Genomic DNA, 16,456 nt, shown 5'->3' on the forward strand with positions numbered 1-16,456 from the left:
CGCCGGTAAATAGGTACTTTAATTTACGCCGGCGGGACAGGCAATTTATCGGCGGGACTTCGGCCCATCCGGGCCGGAGAATCGAGCGGGGGGCCCGCCAACCGGCGCGGCCCGATTCCCGCCCCCGCCGAATATCCGGTGCCCGAGACTTCGGCAACCGGCGGGGGCGGGATTCACGGCAGCCCCCGGCGATTCTCCAACCCGGCGGGGGGTCGGAGAATGACGCCCGTGGCTTTTAAAAGTAAAACATCTGGAAAGTTCTAGGTGAGAAAATTTGTTTAAAAATCAGTTGATCTCTGTGATTTTGCACCCAAGGAGTGACAGTGAGGTGTAGTCTTCAACAGAAATGGTATAATTAGACTAGGGCACACAGATGCTATACCATTTTGAAAATTATACATAGATTTATTTCATGCAGCTGTTTGGGCAATGAAATAGTGAATTGCAATATAAGAATTTCTATGTAGTACAAGTCAGCTACCTGAGAACAAAACCGAGGTATAACCATTGACAGAAAATGTATTACAGTGTGACACACTTACATAATGGGGATCAAAGGGTGACCATTTGGCGCATTGAGTCCCCCTCCCTCTTTCTCAATATACCTGCAGATATTTTTTGTCTTAAAGTATTCATCCAATTCCCCTTTGAAGGCTACTATTGAAGCTGTATTCACCACTCCATCGGACAGTGTATTCCAAATTCTAGCCACTTATTTTTCTTCAAGTTGCCCCTAGTTCTTTTGGCAATCACCTTAAACCTGTGCCCTTTGCTTGTCGACCCTTCATCCATCGGAAACAGTTTTATTTACTACGTCCAAACCCTTCATGATTTTGAAGAACCCTGGAGAGGTCTGCAGACCTCTGTAGACCTCTGTAGATAGGGTGTCAGAATTTATAGTGGGTAAACTTGACAAGAAGTGCTTACAGACAGATTTTTGGGAAAATAATTGGAACATGCGATTTAGAGTAAAATTTTGTGAGGTAAAAGGAAACGGAAAGTGTATTTAATAAATTTGAATTTTATAAATTTGGATGGAGTGTGATAGAGAAAAGAAGTGATAATAAATTTGTTCATACATTGATTATGCCACAGTTTTGAATGATATATTAAGGACATAAAGTGAATGCAGTGCAGGTTCACCAGGTCATGCCAGAGGAACAGCGAGATCTTGGGGTTCATGTCCACAGATCTCTGAAGGTTGCCACTCAAGTGGATAGAGCCATGAAGCAGGCCTATAGTGTGTTAGCGTTTATTAACAGGGGGCTTGAGTTTAAGAGCCGTGGGGTTATGCTGCAACTGGACATGACCCTGCTGAGACCACACTTGGAATATTGTGTGCAGTTCTGGTCACCTCACTATAGGAAGGATGTGGAAGCATTGGAAAGGGTGCAAAGGAGATTTACCAGGATGCTGCCTGGTTTAGAGGGTAGGTCTTATGAGGAAAGATTGAGGGAGCTAGGGCTTTTCTCTTTGGAGCGGAGGAGGATGAGAGGTGACTTCTTGAGGTTTATAAGATGATGAGGGGGATAGATAGAGCGGACCTTCAGAGACTATTTACTCGGGTGGATGTAACTGTTACAAGGGGGCATAACTATAAGGTTCAGGGTGGGAGATATAGGAGGGATGTCCGAGGTAGGTTCTTTACTCAGAGAGTGGTTAGGGTGTGGAATGGACTGCCTGCTGTGATAGTGGAGTCAGACACTTTAGAAACTTTCAAGCGGTTATTGGATAGGCACATGGAGCACACCAGAATGACAGGGGTGGGATAGCTTGATCTTGGTTTTGGACAAGGCTCGGCACAACATCGAGGGCCGAAGGGCCTGTTCTGTGCTGTACTGTTCTATGTTCTATGTTCTAGAGTGAGGAAACTATAAATGTGAGGAGATGCTTGAGATGCTGAATCATTTTCGAATGCTTTTAAAAGATTAATTCATAGATTGTTGAGGTCTCTGGTAGGGCTCGCATTTATTGTCCAGCCCAAATTCACCTTTGGAAAGTGATGGAAGAAGAGGCTGGAGATACTTGAACTATTTTTCATTCATTCTCAGGGTGTCAGTGTCGCTGTTAGAACCAACATTTATTGCCTGTCGATAATTGTCCTTATCAAGATGGTGGTGATGGATGGAGTGCTGCTTTGTCCTGGATGACGTTGAGCTACTTCAGTGTAGTGGAGCTACATTCATCCAGGCAAATGGAGAGTATTTCATCACTAGCTGGTCCAGTTAACTTTTTGTTCTTGGTAACCCCAGGATGTTGATGGTGGAGGACTCCGTGATGATAATACCATTGAATGTCATGGGGAGGTGGTTATAATAATGGCCCTTGCCCACTAATTTAGCTACCTCCTCACAAGTTTTTAGACATTTACATGTAGTATATATAGAAAGAGAGTTGCTGCTTACTTAGATCAAACCGTGGGCAGCATGGTAGCACAGTGGTTAGCACTGTTGCTTCACAGCACCAGGGACCCGGGTGATAGGGAGCAGTCCACACATGTCAAAACTTGTTGGTGGAGGCGAACGCCGCGAACGTAAACACCGTCACATTATCAGACGCCAATACCGCGGGAATTCTTTGTGCACTGAAAATCTGGCGTAGGTTTTCCACAATGGCCTGGGGCAGTTGTCGCCTGAACGCACAATCTCCGGCCACTTAGAGTGAGTGTCCACCAAGACGAGGAACATGGCCCCTGGAAAAGGCTGCAAAGTCGACATGAACCCGGGCCCAAGGCCTTCTGCGCTATCCCCAAGGGTGGAGCAGGGCTGCTGGAGTTAATCGTTGGTGAACCTTCATTGGGGCATCGCTGGACTACCTGTTCGATGTCTGCGTCAATGCCAGGCCACCAGACGTAGCTCCGGGCTATCATCTTCATTTTAGACACTCCCAGTGTCGGACACTTAGTACGAGCACCGCACACTTAGTACGAGAGCCCCACAAAAGCACGCCATCTTCAATGCTCAGTTCTTGCATCTTCCCTGTGTCAGCCTTCAGGTCCTCAGGCAGAGCCTGATGTTGGACCCCATACTCCACCACGTGCCTGATGCGAGAGAGTTGTGGGTCGGTCTGGGCCCAGCCACAGATGCGGGATACCATGATTGGTAGTGAGTCCATGAAATGGAGGGCAGCTATGACCTCATCGGCCATGGTGGAAGTAGGTGGCTTAGTGGGCAGCGGTAAATGGCTCAACACATCAGCATGGGGTATGTGGGCTTCGCAGCAATATTCCAATATGTAATCATACACTGCCAGTAATAGCATCCAGTGCTGGACACGGGTGGAGACTAGGGGAGGAATTACACAATCCTCTTTGAAGCACCCCAGAAGGGGCTTGCGGTCCGTCAGATCCATAAGACCATAGGACATAGGAGCAGAATTAGGCCACTCGGCCCATCAAGTTCCACAGATTCACCACCCTCTGGCTGAAGAAATTCCTCCTCTCTGTTTTAAAGGATCGTCCATTTAGTCTGAGGTGATGTCCTCTGGTTGTAGTTTTTCCTCCAAGTGGAATCCTCTCCCTGTCCACTCTATCCAGGCCTCGCAGTATCCTGTAAGCTTCGATAAGATCCCCCCCTCATCCTTCTAAACTCCAACGAGTAAGACCCAGAGTCCTCAACCATTCCTCATATGTCAAGTTCTTCATTCCAGGGATCATTCTTGTGAATCTCCTCTGGTCCCTTTCCAAGGCTAGCACATCCTTCCTTAGATACGGGGCCTAAAACTGCTCACAATACTCCAAATGGAGTCTGACCAGAGCCTTATACAGCCTCAGAAGTACATCCCTGCTTTTGTATTCTAGCCCTCTCGAAATGAATGCTAACATTGCATTTGCCTTCCTAACTGCCGACTGAACCTGCACATTAACCTTAAGAGAATCGTGAACAAGGATTCCCAAGTCCCTTTGTGCTTCTGATTTCCTCAGCATTTCACCCGTAGATGTACTCGTGGAATTTGTTAATGATGAATTCTACGATCAGTCCTTCTTTCTATACTTGAGCGTACCGTTTCACCGCATTGGCCAATGTCCTAGACGCAAACACGACAAGTCGCCCTGAACCATCTTCCATTACGTGGGCTAGCACAGCCCTGACGCCGTAAGGGTTGTGTCACAGGTCAGTCAGAGTGTCCTCGAGGGGTTAAGGTGAGTAAGCAGTCCTGTAGAGGAAAGCTGCTGTTTTACTCTGACAAATGCTGCTTGTTGCTTAGGGCCCCACACCCAGAGTTGTCCTTTCTTTAGTAGTCTATGTCGTGTCCAATCCCTGGAGGAACTTTCCATAATATTTAAACAGCCCCAGGAAACCCAAAGTTCCATTTGTCCCCCTGGCACTGAGGCTGGGCAGATGGCCTGGATCCTCTCCCCCATGGGGTGCAGACTATGGCGGTCCATACGGTATCCGAGGTACACTACTTCGGCCGCGTTGAAGACACATTTCTCTCGGCGGAGGCAGATGCCAGGCAAAGCGTTGTAGCACTTCTGCCAAGTTGCAGAGGTGCTCCAGGTCGGACAAACCGGTTATCAACACATTGTCTAAGTAGACCACCACATGTGGTAACCCCCGCAAGATGTTTTTTATGATCTTCTGAAACTTTGCACACGCTGAGGAGGCCCTGAATGGTCGCCGGATATATTCATAGAGCCCCCGGTGCGAGTTGATGGTGTCAGGGGCAAGGATCAGTTGGAGATATGCATGGTTCATGTATAGCTTGGTGAATGTAAGTCCACCACTGAGCTTGGCATATGTTCTCGCTCCTGGGGACTAGATAATGATCTAAGAATGATACCCAGTTTACTGTCATTTTATATTCACCGCAGAGGCACACCGACCTGTCAAGCTTCATTACCGGTACGAGCAGCACCGCCCATTCGGAAAATTGTACCGGTCTCATGATTCCCAGATTCTCCATGCGGTCCAACTCCGCATCTACCTTTGGACACACGACGTATGGAACGGGGCGGGCGTGGAAATAGCACGGCTCAGCCATGGGGTCCACGCTTATTCGGGCAACAGCCCCCCCTGATGGTCCCCAAACCTTCCTGGAATATGGTTGGAAGTCTGGCCAACATGTCTTTGGGGCCATGGTCATATTTGGCAACCCCTCTGCCAGTCTAAGCGAAAGTGCCGGAGCCAGTCGTGCCCCAACAAGCTCGGGCCGCTCCCATGTACAATGACCAGTAGTAAATTGGCTGACTGGCGAGGACGGTGGTCGTGCCCGTAATCGCCAGAGGCTCCCCCATGTCGATCTCTAGCCTTGCGTTAGTATCATAGATTAACATAGATTAGCATAGAACATACAGTGCAGAAGGAGGCCATTCGGCCCATCGGGTCTGCACCGACCCACTTAAGCCCTCACTTCCACTCTATCCCCATAACCCAATAACCCCCCCAACCTTTTTTGTACACTAAGGGCAATTTATCATGGCCAATCCACCTAACCTGCACGTCTTTGGACTGTGGGAGGAAACCGGAGCACCCGGAGGAAACCCATGCAGACACGGGGAGAATGTGCAGACTCCGCACAGACAGTGACCCAGTGGGGAATCAAACTTGGACCCTGGCGCTGTGAAGCTACAGTGCTAGCCATTTGGGCTACCGTGCTGCCCTGGAGAATGAGCAGATGAATTTTGAATTGTACGCTGTTGAAGACATGGCAGCTAAGGTCAGACATGGCAGCCCCTGTATCGAGTTCCATGCGGGTTGCGTGGCCATTCATCTGGAGTGAGATTTGGATGGGCACGATCCGTTGGGCCGCTACACAATGTAGTTATTGGTACTGTTCGCCATTTTCCTCCATGTGGTGGGTGGGGCGGTCATGCCAGGTGGACGGCTCTTCGCGGGACCTTCTGCGCCCAAGATCCCTGTGTCCCGCTGCAGGTCAGTTCCTGGGGCCTATTCCGGCATCGCGCCCCTTGCCTGTAGGTGCCCCAGTGCTGGGGAACGGCTTCTTCGGTCCTAGCGGGCTGTGCGTGGGGTCTGTTCTGGTGCCCTAAACTGAGCACCGCCATCCCCTATAGTTCTTGGACTCCCTGGTCAGTGCGATCCCTGGATACTGCAATTCCCATGGCTTTTTGGAGGTTTAATGAGCCTCAGCTAGCAGTTTTCTTTGCGTGGCTACATCGCGGATCCCACATACTACCGGTCGCTTAATGTTTTGCCCAGCGTTTGGCCAAACTCAGAGGTCTCAGTTAGTTTCTTGAGGCGAGCCAGGAATTCGCTGATATCTTTACCTTGGGCCTGGGCGGCCATGTGGAAACAGATATGGTGCACTATCAGTGGTGGCTTCGGGTCGACGTGCTCCCCTACCAAGGTTACCAGGGAGGCGAATGAGCGGGTGTCCAGATGGACCAGTTGGGTTAGGCTTTTTATAATGCTATACTTGGGCCCCCACAAGCTGTCAGTAAGGTAACAGGTTTTCCCTCATCGCCAATAATTAGTGCGGAAAAAGTACTGCATCCACTCGATGTACTGACCCAGTCATCCATACCTGCATTGAATGGCTTTCACCTCCCGATGTGTGGCATGGTGATGGCTTCCAGTGGGCCTGATGAGGCATAGACAAGGTACACTAGGCACGTAGCAACCGGTGCTGACGGCAGCTCCACTGAATCCTCATCGCCAGTGTTAAATCCGAGGTAAGCAGCCACGCATTAACAGTAGTTTGGAAAAGCATAGAGAGGTTTATTACTAATTACAGTTAAACACCACCATTCCCCAGAGGGTCTCATTCCCCGACCTGCACCCGGGTCAGGAATTTTATTCTCGAGGGGCTACTCCTGTTAAGGGGAAGCCCCACCCCATTACCGGGGAAGTTCATATTCGCGGAGGGCACAGGAAACCTAATTGTTCCTGTCCTGTGATCTCCGCTGGGATTATAACACCAAGGTAGACATTGCATTTTAAAACAAAACATAGCTATGAACTTGAAATGTTGCAACTTATAGGGCTACTGATGAAGAACTGTTAGGTGGAACTGGATAACTCTCTCAGCCGGCTGAGTCTTGAGTTCTCATTGCTGAAGGTGTCCCTAGAGGGAGATGGTAAACAGTGGACTCAAGCTATTACCTCAATGTTGGGAATAGAAAGAGACATGTGGGTGCGGGCCCCTTTGCTACCCAACATTTATCCATTAGGATCTAACTCAAACGTTAATCTGCTCTCTCTGATTAAATCCCATCATGACTGCGGTCCCTTGGATTTCAACATCGCTATCGAGTTTCTGTAGGGTATGCCTCTTGACAGTTAACTGGAAATTAGCGTATCACTTTGAATGAAGTGACAGCACAGTGCAAGCCTCTTCATAAGAAGGACACGAGGATGATTGATTGCAGGAAGTGGTGAGGAACAAAACAGGGCTTCATTGTAAAGGCAAAAAGAGAATAATTAACGGTCTTTGTTATTTTAAATCCAAGGTACTACGGGCGGTATTCTCCTCCCCCCCCGCCCCCCCCCCCCCGGGCCGGGTGGGAGAATCGCCGGGGCGCCACGCAATTCTCCCACCCCACCGAAACCAGCGCCGCGCGAATCACGCTGGGCCACTTGGAGAATCGCCGCAAACGACGAGCGGTGATTCCCCGGCCCGGATGGGCCGAGCGGCCGCGCATAAACGGCCTAGTCCCGCCGCCGCCGTCCACACCTGGTCGCTGTCGGCGGGTACTCGTCGCGAAGGCTTGGGGGGCGGCCTGTGGGGTGGGGGGAGGGGGCTCCATTCCCGGGGAGGGGGCCTCCAGTACCAACCGATCGGCAGGCCAGCCTCTCTGTCGGCGGCCTCCTTTCTTCCGCCGGCGAGCCTGGATCCATCCGCCATGTTTGTGCGGGGCGGCCTGGGGGAGGACGGCCACTGCGCATGCGCTGGTTGGCGACGGCCCAACTGCGCATGCGCGGGACGCAAGGCTTTTATGCGGCGCTGGGTCTCTGACGCCGCGCTGAGGCCCCGCCCCCATAAATCGCCGACGCCCCTGCTAGCCCCACGGAGGGGAGAGAATAGGGGTCTGGGGACGGGCGCCGCCGCCGGAGTAAAACACTCCAGTTTTTACTCCGGCGTCGGCACTTTGACTCCCGTTGGGAGAATCCCGCCCTTGGTTTCCATTTGCCTTGTAAACACAGATGAATTGTAGAATTGATTGATTCCCAGGAATTTTTCAGTTACAATTTACTTCCAATGACACAATGTGACAGCAGATTATGTTATTCTTTACAAGATTTACTTCATCATTGTACAAGTCACATTTTGCGTTTATTGATGCTGTTTTCCATCATTACGTTTCTTGTTTTGCAGTTGAAAAACCTGAGTTTCGAAGAGTTGCAGATGAGGTTGAGTGCACTGGATCCAATGATGGAACGAGAAATTGAGGATCTGCGCCAAAGATACCAGGCCAAACGGCAACCCATCCTGGATGCCATGGATGCGAAGAAACGAAGACAGCAGAACTTCTAGCTGAATTCATTAGACATCCAACTCTCATCCAACAGAACCTACCCAAACTACCCTGGGTAACATGGTCGTAATATATCTATATCGTCAGCAATGCACTCTCTAATTTCTTTTTGTAGTGCCTGGGTGATTAAGTGCACGGGGCCTTTACTCTTTGCACGAATGGTAACTTTTAAAGGGACTGACTTGTACTCGGCCTGTGACGGAATGTTTGGGTTGTTGCGTAGCCACTCGCCTACGCAGCTTAGAAGAAGCATTGATTGTCAGAACAATTAATGAACCAAAAATACTTAAACACTGGTAGCATCATGTTAATTATGATCTGCAGTTGATCCCATAGGCATTGAAGCAAACAATTTTAATAGCAATGCGCTGTATGTCCATTTGTTTAACACTACTTGTTTTTTTTTTCATCCCCACAGCTTAGAACTATAGGAAATAATTGCAAATCAGTTTGGAACACAACACATCATTGACTGAGGCAATTGCATTAGCACCCCAAATACAAAAAGGATGGCAATGCCACATTAATTGTGACCAGCACAAACTACCAGATGCATACCATGCTGATTGAGCATGCTCGGGTATCAAGAAATACCAGTAAACATCTCAAAAGATTAAAATATAACCTGAATAACAAACTAGGTAGTATTCTTTGACTCCCCAGATCAACTTTTTAATCCACCACAGATTTGTTGAGTGTGTGTCAATTTGTCACAATTATAATCCTTTACATGTAAAAACTGGACTTCTGCCAAATAACATGTATACCTCTAATATTATGCTTTTATGTTGCAAGTAATTCCACAATGTGCTGAAGCTACTGCCATTTTGTAATCTGCCTTCCAATGTTAGACCATCAATGGCAGTTCTGAAGTATCTGAGTGTAGATGCACACATGCACAGTTGTTCAAAGGTCACAATATGACTAAAGCTTCAGGCTCGGGACATGCCCCACTTTTGGGATAGGTCCACAGTATAAAAATGACATTCCTGACCTGTGCAGGAAGGTTAAACAGTCACAACTGCCTGTGCCAATGTACCAGGTTTCCATGCAGCACCTCATGCCACTGGGAGCAACTATTTGCTTAATGTCAGCAGTGTTTACCTCTTGTGGTACGGAGAGAAGCCACTTGTTGAAAGATAACGCTTCGTGTTACCGAACATATTCACCTCGCTTTGATTGTATTAGAGCAAAGCGTCAGGGCTGCTTCTGGCAAGAACACTGTGATGTGAGTGCAGGTAATTGCATCCACTACAGCTGAAAAGAACATTTTAATTCTGCTGGACCTGCTAGATCTCTTTAATGTTTACTTATCATGTGCACACCCGATGTAATGTATTTGGGCAGGCTTACTAATAAACGCAGACTTTGACCCACAAACAGTTTAACACTAAACCAATACAGAGCAATTGGTATTGCATTAACCACTGCCACTGATTCATACAAGACTTGACCGAATGCTTCATTGCCCATCTTTAAAGTGTACGAGGACCAGATTCTCAGAGCACCCAAGCATGTTAAAGATTGTGGTGGTCTTATTTTTAAGTAAATACTAATTTTGTAAGTGCACATGAGTACTTGAAGAAATCAGCAGATGCCAATTTTCTTGTTTTTATTGAATCTCAATGTCTTTTTAAAAGTTTATTTCTTAACTTATTAGTCTCACATTTAGTGTGTATATCAAGTGGAGCCTCATCATCATAGCAGCAGGCTGTAAGTCGATGCACTGACTGGATTGACTTTGTTAACCTAAGAGGAACTTGCTATGTTGTAGATGCTCTACAGAACCGTAAGACATTAATGTTTTTCAACTAAACTCTGCTGATTTTTCTCACTCTATATGTGCTATTTTGCAAGAGTCACTTTCCGAAATATTGATGCCTTAAACATTTGGTGTGACATTTGTAAACAAGATTTTATGAAATTTCCTTTCAGCTTCAAGTTCCCTATATAAACTTCACATTTGATTGACCCCCCTTCTAAACATCGAGTCCCATCCCTGTACCATTTGGAAGTTTGGGGGATGTCCAAATAAGCTCATTTATAGCCATTACTTAATTTTCAAAATAATATAGTTAGTGTTCATTCATCCTTTCACACGTTGCTGTTAATTTATTCAGCGCAAGGCCTCACCCACTGGGACATGTCGAGATCATTCAATGCCGTAGATGGACTCTGCCACCTCAATGCCCAATGGGTTTACCAAGCCATTGTATGATCTTAGAATATTAGTATTTGTACAACCCTGATGTATTAATTTTGTTAAAGGGGAAATTGACACTGGATGCTTGAGCTGGACAACAGTGAGCTGACATTAATTTATCAATCGTCAACTAAGATTAGTTTGGGGAGTAGCTCTAGAAGTTAGATTATTTATCTATTTGTGCTGTATTGCAATTAATTATATCTCACAGTCTAGAGTTTTGGAAGTCAAGGCGAGAATGATGAGCACTTAGATTTTAAGCTAAGGTTGGTCTGGTCATTGGACTGCACTCCTAAACTAGTCTGATTATTCCAGACGCATATTTCTCTTTGATTACTTTACATGCTGCTCCTCTAGAATCCTTAACTCTTATGCAACTACACGCAGCATTGGGTGCTGTATTCAGATGTGCTTTCAGATGAAGATTAAAACTCTTATGTAAACATTGTGCTGCATCACGACAGAAGAGGAACTAGACTAGATTTCTTAGAAATTGGACAGACAAAACTGAATTGACTATGCCAAAGATGAAGGCTTTTGTTTGTGTCCACCGAAAAGTCAATCAAGTCTGCATACATTCCCATTTGAAAATTATTATTCAGATTATAATTTAAAATGTTAAAGCTCTTTCCATCTAAAAACTTTGATTGCACGGATCGCCGTAGGTTGCCTTTCAGTGCCTTTTCAATAAGTTACGGGGATTAATGGATTTTGTTTCAAGTTGGGAAGAACTGATAAAATGTGACGCTGCTGAAAATCTCTGGAAAGGTCATGCATTAAAGAACAATAATGAAAATGAAATGAAATTAAATGAAAACTGCTTATTGTCACAAGTAGGCTTCAAATGAAGTTACTGTGAAAAGCCCCTAGTCGCCACATTCCGGCACCTGTTCAGGGATGCTGGTACAGGAATTGAACCGTGCTGCTGGCCTGCCTTGGTCTGCTTTAAAAGCCAGCTCTTTAGCCCTGTGCTAAACTCAATAATTACTGAGTTCAGTGAAATTATATCCAGCCTGAGAACAGAGTGATTTGCACATTGGCCAGTGTACCCACCAGGGCAGGACACTCTGAAAAATGTAGGGTGGGATTCTCCGCCCTGCGCACCCGCCGGCAGCGGGATTCTCCATCCCCTCAGCCGGCCAATCGGGGTTTCCTATTGTGGGCAGCCCCACACCGTCGGGAAATCCCTGGGCGTTGGTACGCTGCCGGTGCAATGGAGAATCCCGCCAGCGGAGAGTCCAGCCCGTATCTCTCGCTATTACAAACGCAGTTAGGGGCTGGTTTAGCACAGGGCTAAATCGCTGGCTTTGAAAGCAGACCAAGGCAGGCCAGCTGCACGGTTCAATTCCCATACCAGCCTCCCCGAACAGGCGCCGGAATGTGGCAACGAGGGGCTTTTCACAGTAACTTCATTGAAGCCTACCTGTGACAATAAGCGATAAATAAAACAAACAAAAACAATGTGAAGGTTGAGAAACTGTTGTAATGAAGGTTCAATTGAGGAAAAAGTACAATCCACTTCCACATGTATAAAAGGCAGGATTCTCTGCAGCCCGACGCCGTAATCGCGGCCGGCCCGGGGCGGAGAATCCAGTTTCACGCCGTAATCGAGCCCGGCGGCGGTCCGGCGATTCTCCGGCACCGAAAATCAGCGTCGCCACGGAGTACGGCGCGCGGCCATGGGCCCATTGCTAGAGGCCTGCTGAGCAAACCTCCGCTCCCGACCAGCCAAGTTCCCGACAGCGTGGAACGAACCACCTATTGCCGGTTGGGATGCTCGCGTGGGAGACTCAGTCCGCTGCCGCCCTGCTCGGGGACGGGCGCATCAGAGACCAGAGGGGACCTTATAGGCAGCCGGGGATTAGATGTGCGGGGTTTCAGGCTTGGGTGCGCAGTCGATCGGGGGGGGGTTTCTGGCTCCGCGGTCCGAGTCCACCATGGAGCATGGCGCAGCCGCTGGAGGTCGCTGCCGTGTGCATGTGCGCCCTCTGACCCGGAAGTGCGGGAGCCCGTATCTGCTGCAAAAGCTGCGAGATGCTGGGCTTAGAATTCGTTTAACTTTTTTGCAGGAACTTTGGGAGTAAATCTCCACCGTTTTTATGCCGGCGTGCAGCAGACATAGTCTCATTTTGGGAGAATCCAGCCCATAGCTTTTGCCATATCACAATGTCAACTATAAGAGATGGCCATGCTAAAATAGTTTCACCGTTTGCTAAATGTAGAGTCCCTGAAAGGTTGAGTTATACGTAAACCTTTGAAGATTTTGTTTAAGCATATCTCACATCCAAAATGATTTTAAAATGGGAACGCTTCTATTTTATTGAGAGTTATGGTTAACTCGAGCCTGTCCATGTGATTATACTGCAGTACTGTGTTCTGCACTTTATTTTTAAGAATGTAGTTTTTGTTTCCTTTTTTTTAAAGTGACGAAACGTGCTACTTTCTCAATAATTAACACCAACAGTAAAGAAATGAACCTTTCAATTGTAACAACTGTCAATGTGGCTTTAGACGTAAGACATAAAACTTTACATCGATCAATGCTGTGTGCTGTCAAGTGCTTTGCATGTGCTGATGGCTTTACTACATTGCAGAGACCTTTCTTTCGGCAGAATACTTGAGAAAGGATGAAACAGATATGTTGATACGATGAGATGAAGTAAGTTGTGATGAGGCTCATGTGGAGCATAAACACTGACATGGACGTGTTGGGCTGCATGTCCTGTGTTTCTGTGCTATGATTCTGTGTAATTATGATTGTGTACTGTTCTGGCAGTAGCTAACCTAACTGCTGTCCACACACTTACCTTCCGCTGTCTTATGAATTTCTGTCCTGATCTCATCAGACTGAATATGACTGACAGTCCAAAGAAAAGTGGCATAAACGTTAAACATTTGTGTCTGTTAGCTCTTCAAATGAATGCAGATGTTCAGAGTTTCCCCAAGTCCATGCGGGAAACTATTTCTGCTCCCAACATCTGCCGATTTATCGTGTTAGTTCCCCATGGTGATGGTGCGTTTCACTTATACTGCTTATGTGCAAGAGAATTTCATAACTCACTAATAAACAGTTATAACCCATTGTCCTCAGTTATAAAGCACTGCTACTGACTTGAATTTTAAATGTATTTATCAGTAGTGTTGTCAATCTTTCTCTGAACCTAAATGTTGGATGTAAAAAAAAAAAAATCATTGGGTATGCTTGTGTTATTTTCAGCCGGAAGTTGTATGCAATACTTTGAATTTTGTATGTTCATTTCCTTGATATGGGACACTAACTTATTTTATGATGTGTACTTTCCAATGTGTCACAATAAAATGAATCAATATCAACAGTAGCCAGATGTCTTATGATTGATATTTATATTTTGTTACGATCCCCATAGAGACTGATATATTTTTAAAGATATTTGATTTTCCAGTAACCAACTGGATGATCATGCAACAAAATTTCAAGTTTTAAAACCTTTACTGTGACAAACAAGCTAAAAATTGCATTGACTAAACACTATTTTTTGGAGGCATTTTAAACTTTTGGAAGAAATAAGTGGATTTTTAAGAATTGTGCAGAACTCTCATGGAACTACCTGCCACAGCATTTATTTCTTATCCTCTTCTGGGAAAAACAACATAAACAATTCCACAGAGTCAGGGACCAAGACAAGGTAGAGATAAAAGTCACAAAGATTGCGACCCTGCAGTGAGGTCTCTTGGCTCTACAAACATTCCTGAACTGATAGCAGAACACCTGCTGACACCCTTTGTACCCCAGTGGCCTCAAGCCAAGGTATTGAATGAGGCCGGGTAAGGTGACCACTCTGACGTCTTGGGTGCCAAATAAAGTACATAAACCAGTGTTCGTCAAGCAACGGTCTTTGTCAGGGGGCAGTCCTCGTCCAGCAGCTGCTATGTTCAGATATGGACCGGGAAAGAGTAAGGAAGACGGGAGTTCCCTCGCAGTTTGACTAGAGAGAAGGATCTTGCTATCACAAGCTACTGAGATTAACCCACCCTGTGACAACCATCCAGTTGTCTTCTGCATTGTGTCATGGGTTGTGTATTTTTCTTGCCTATTTAGTTAATGCGTCACATCAAAACTGTTACTTCTTAATAAACTATCTGAAAATTACTTTTGAATACTCGTGGTTCCCGAACTCAAAATCTTTCTCTCTGGTCTGTTATGGGCCAGGGTTTAGAAAACTCCAAAGTATATCAAAGTATACCTGACCCACGACCTTTAATAGATTTTGGTTATGGGGGCACAAGCGTCCACTCTCCAGGGGTTCAGCAACAGAGACCTTAAGTATTTTTAAAACAAAACAATATTTATTCTATGAACCCAGTTAACATTTTATAAACACACAGTAAACATCTTATAAACTATCAACACACGTAACCCCATAGATACAATACTCAATAGGTAACCCTTAATACCTTTCCTAGCAACATCCATAAGTTAAACCCTTTTTAACAAAGACAGTCGGATTAAATTCTCTACAGAAGCAGGTATTACTTTGAAATCATCAAGTGAGCTGAAGACATTCTTTAGCTTGTAGAGAGAGATCATTACACATCTGTTTGCTTTGAATACAACTCTCCAACTGAAAACAAAAACAAAAGCAGAGCCACAAAGCAGCTTTTCAGCTCAAAGCAAAGTAAAAGACAGAAAAACAGCCCAGCTCCACCCACACACTGACGTCACTGCCGCTATTTGATAAACACCCATTTCTTAAAGCTACATCCACATGACAGGTCGACAGAATTTTACTTTTCAGATGAACAAAAATACCCCACTACAGTTATTTTACTCTGTCCCTTAGATGGACACTTCATTCTCCAAGAACCAGTCCAAAACTATTCTCAGCTCCCAATGGCTTGGTTTGTTCTTACTTTTCCAGCTGGATAGCATCCAATTCCTGAAGTAACTTTCATGGCGAGGGTTACCCTGGAGACTTCTCGCTCTAGCCAAAGGTAAGCAAATCCTCCAGACCAGTTTAAACCCTGATGAACTTGGTCTCTTCAATCTGAGTGTGAACTCCCACTTGCATTCTGCATGGTGAGCAATGGAGACTGGCTGCCTCGCTCTCTCCCTCTTGCTCTCTCTGTGGCTCTCAGATTCTTGGAGACTGACTTATTTCTGTCAGGTTCAGTGGTATTTTGGAAAACGCAATAAGCTGACACTACAATGGCCTATAGACTCTTCCCCTCTCAAAGACCACCTCTGTGCTAACATGAATCACATGGACCTTATGTCCAGGCAGAAGTGCTAATTAGTTATCCTCTAGACCTCCAACTCTATTCTTTCTTGGAATTAAATATTTTGTAGGATAACCATTTGTAAAATTGGAACTCCCTAACACCTCCCTGTGAGATTTTTTGTTGAGTTGGGAAGACTCCACAAACCTTGAAAAATGGCAAGGGGTGTTCTGGATGTGGAATTCTCGCCTAGCCCCACCTCCCTTCCACCCCCAATTCTGACAAAGCATCCGCAATCATATTATTCCTTCCAGGAATGTGTACAATTTTAAAATTGAAATGTTGGAATAATAAACTCCGCCGAAATAATCTTGGATTCTCTGTTTTAAACTTTCTATAAACGCAAGCGATTATGGACAGTATAATTTAAGTTTTGTTTATTGTCATGCCGGACATATACTTTAAAATGCTGAAGGGCGAGTAGCAATGCTAAGGCTTCCTTTTCAATGGTGCAATACTTTCTTACTTTATAAAGAAATTCCACTGGCCTCTCTATTCTTGCATCGTTGTTTTGCAGTTTGCAGAATTACCTGAAGACTTGCTGATTTCCGGAGATACCACAT

At 46.0% G+C, this 16,456-nt stretch overlaps 1 protein-coding gene across 3 annotated transcripts in view; it reads left to right on the top strand.

Moving 5' to 3' along the window:
- The window catches only part of stk3 (serine/threonine kinase 3 (STE20 homolog, yeast)), a 584,348-nt gene extending 570,373 nt beyond the window's left edge, over positions 1-13,975 (top strand). For all 3 annotated transcript variants that reach the window (XM_072468459.1, XM_072468457.1, XM_072468458.1), the window contains one exon: positions 8,275-13,975. In XM_072468459.1, the coding sequence (XP_072324560.1) occupies positions 8,275-8,433 (159 nt within the window). In that variant the 3' untranslated portion in view covers positions 8,434-13,975. The remainder of the gene's footprint in view (positions 1-8,274) is intronic.
- Positions 13,976-16,456: the final 2,481 nt, after the last annotated feature.

The sequence above is a fragment of the Scyliorhinus torazame genome, chromosome 11 (genome assembly GCF_047496885.1).
Source record: "Scyliorhinus torazame isolate Kashiwa2021f chromosome 11, sScyTor2.1, whole genome shotgun sequence".
Lineage (NCBI taxonomy): Eukaryota > Metazoa > Chordata > Chondrichthyes > Carcharhiniformes > Scyliorhinidae > Scyliorhinus > Scyliorhinus torazame.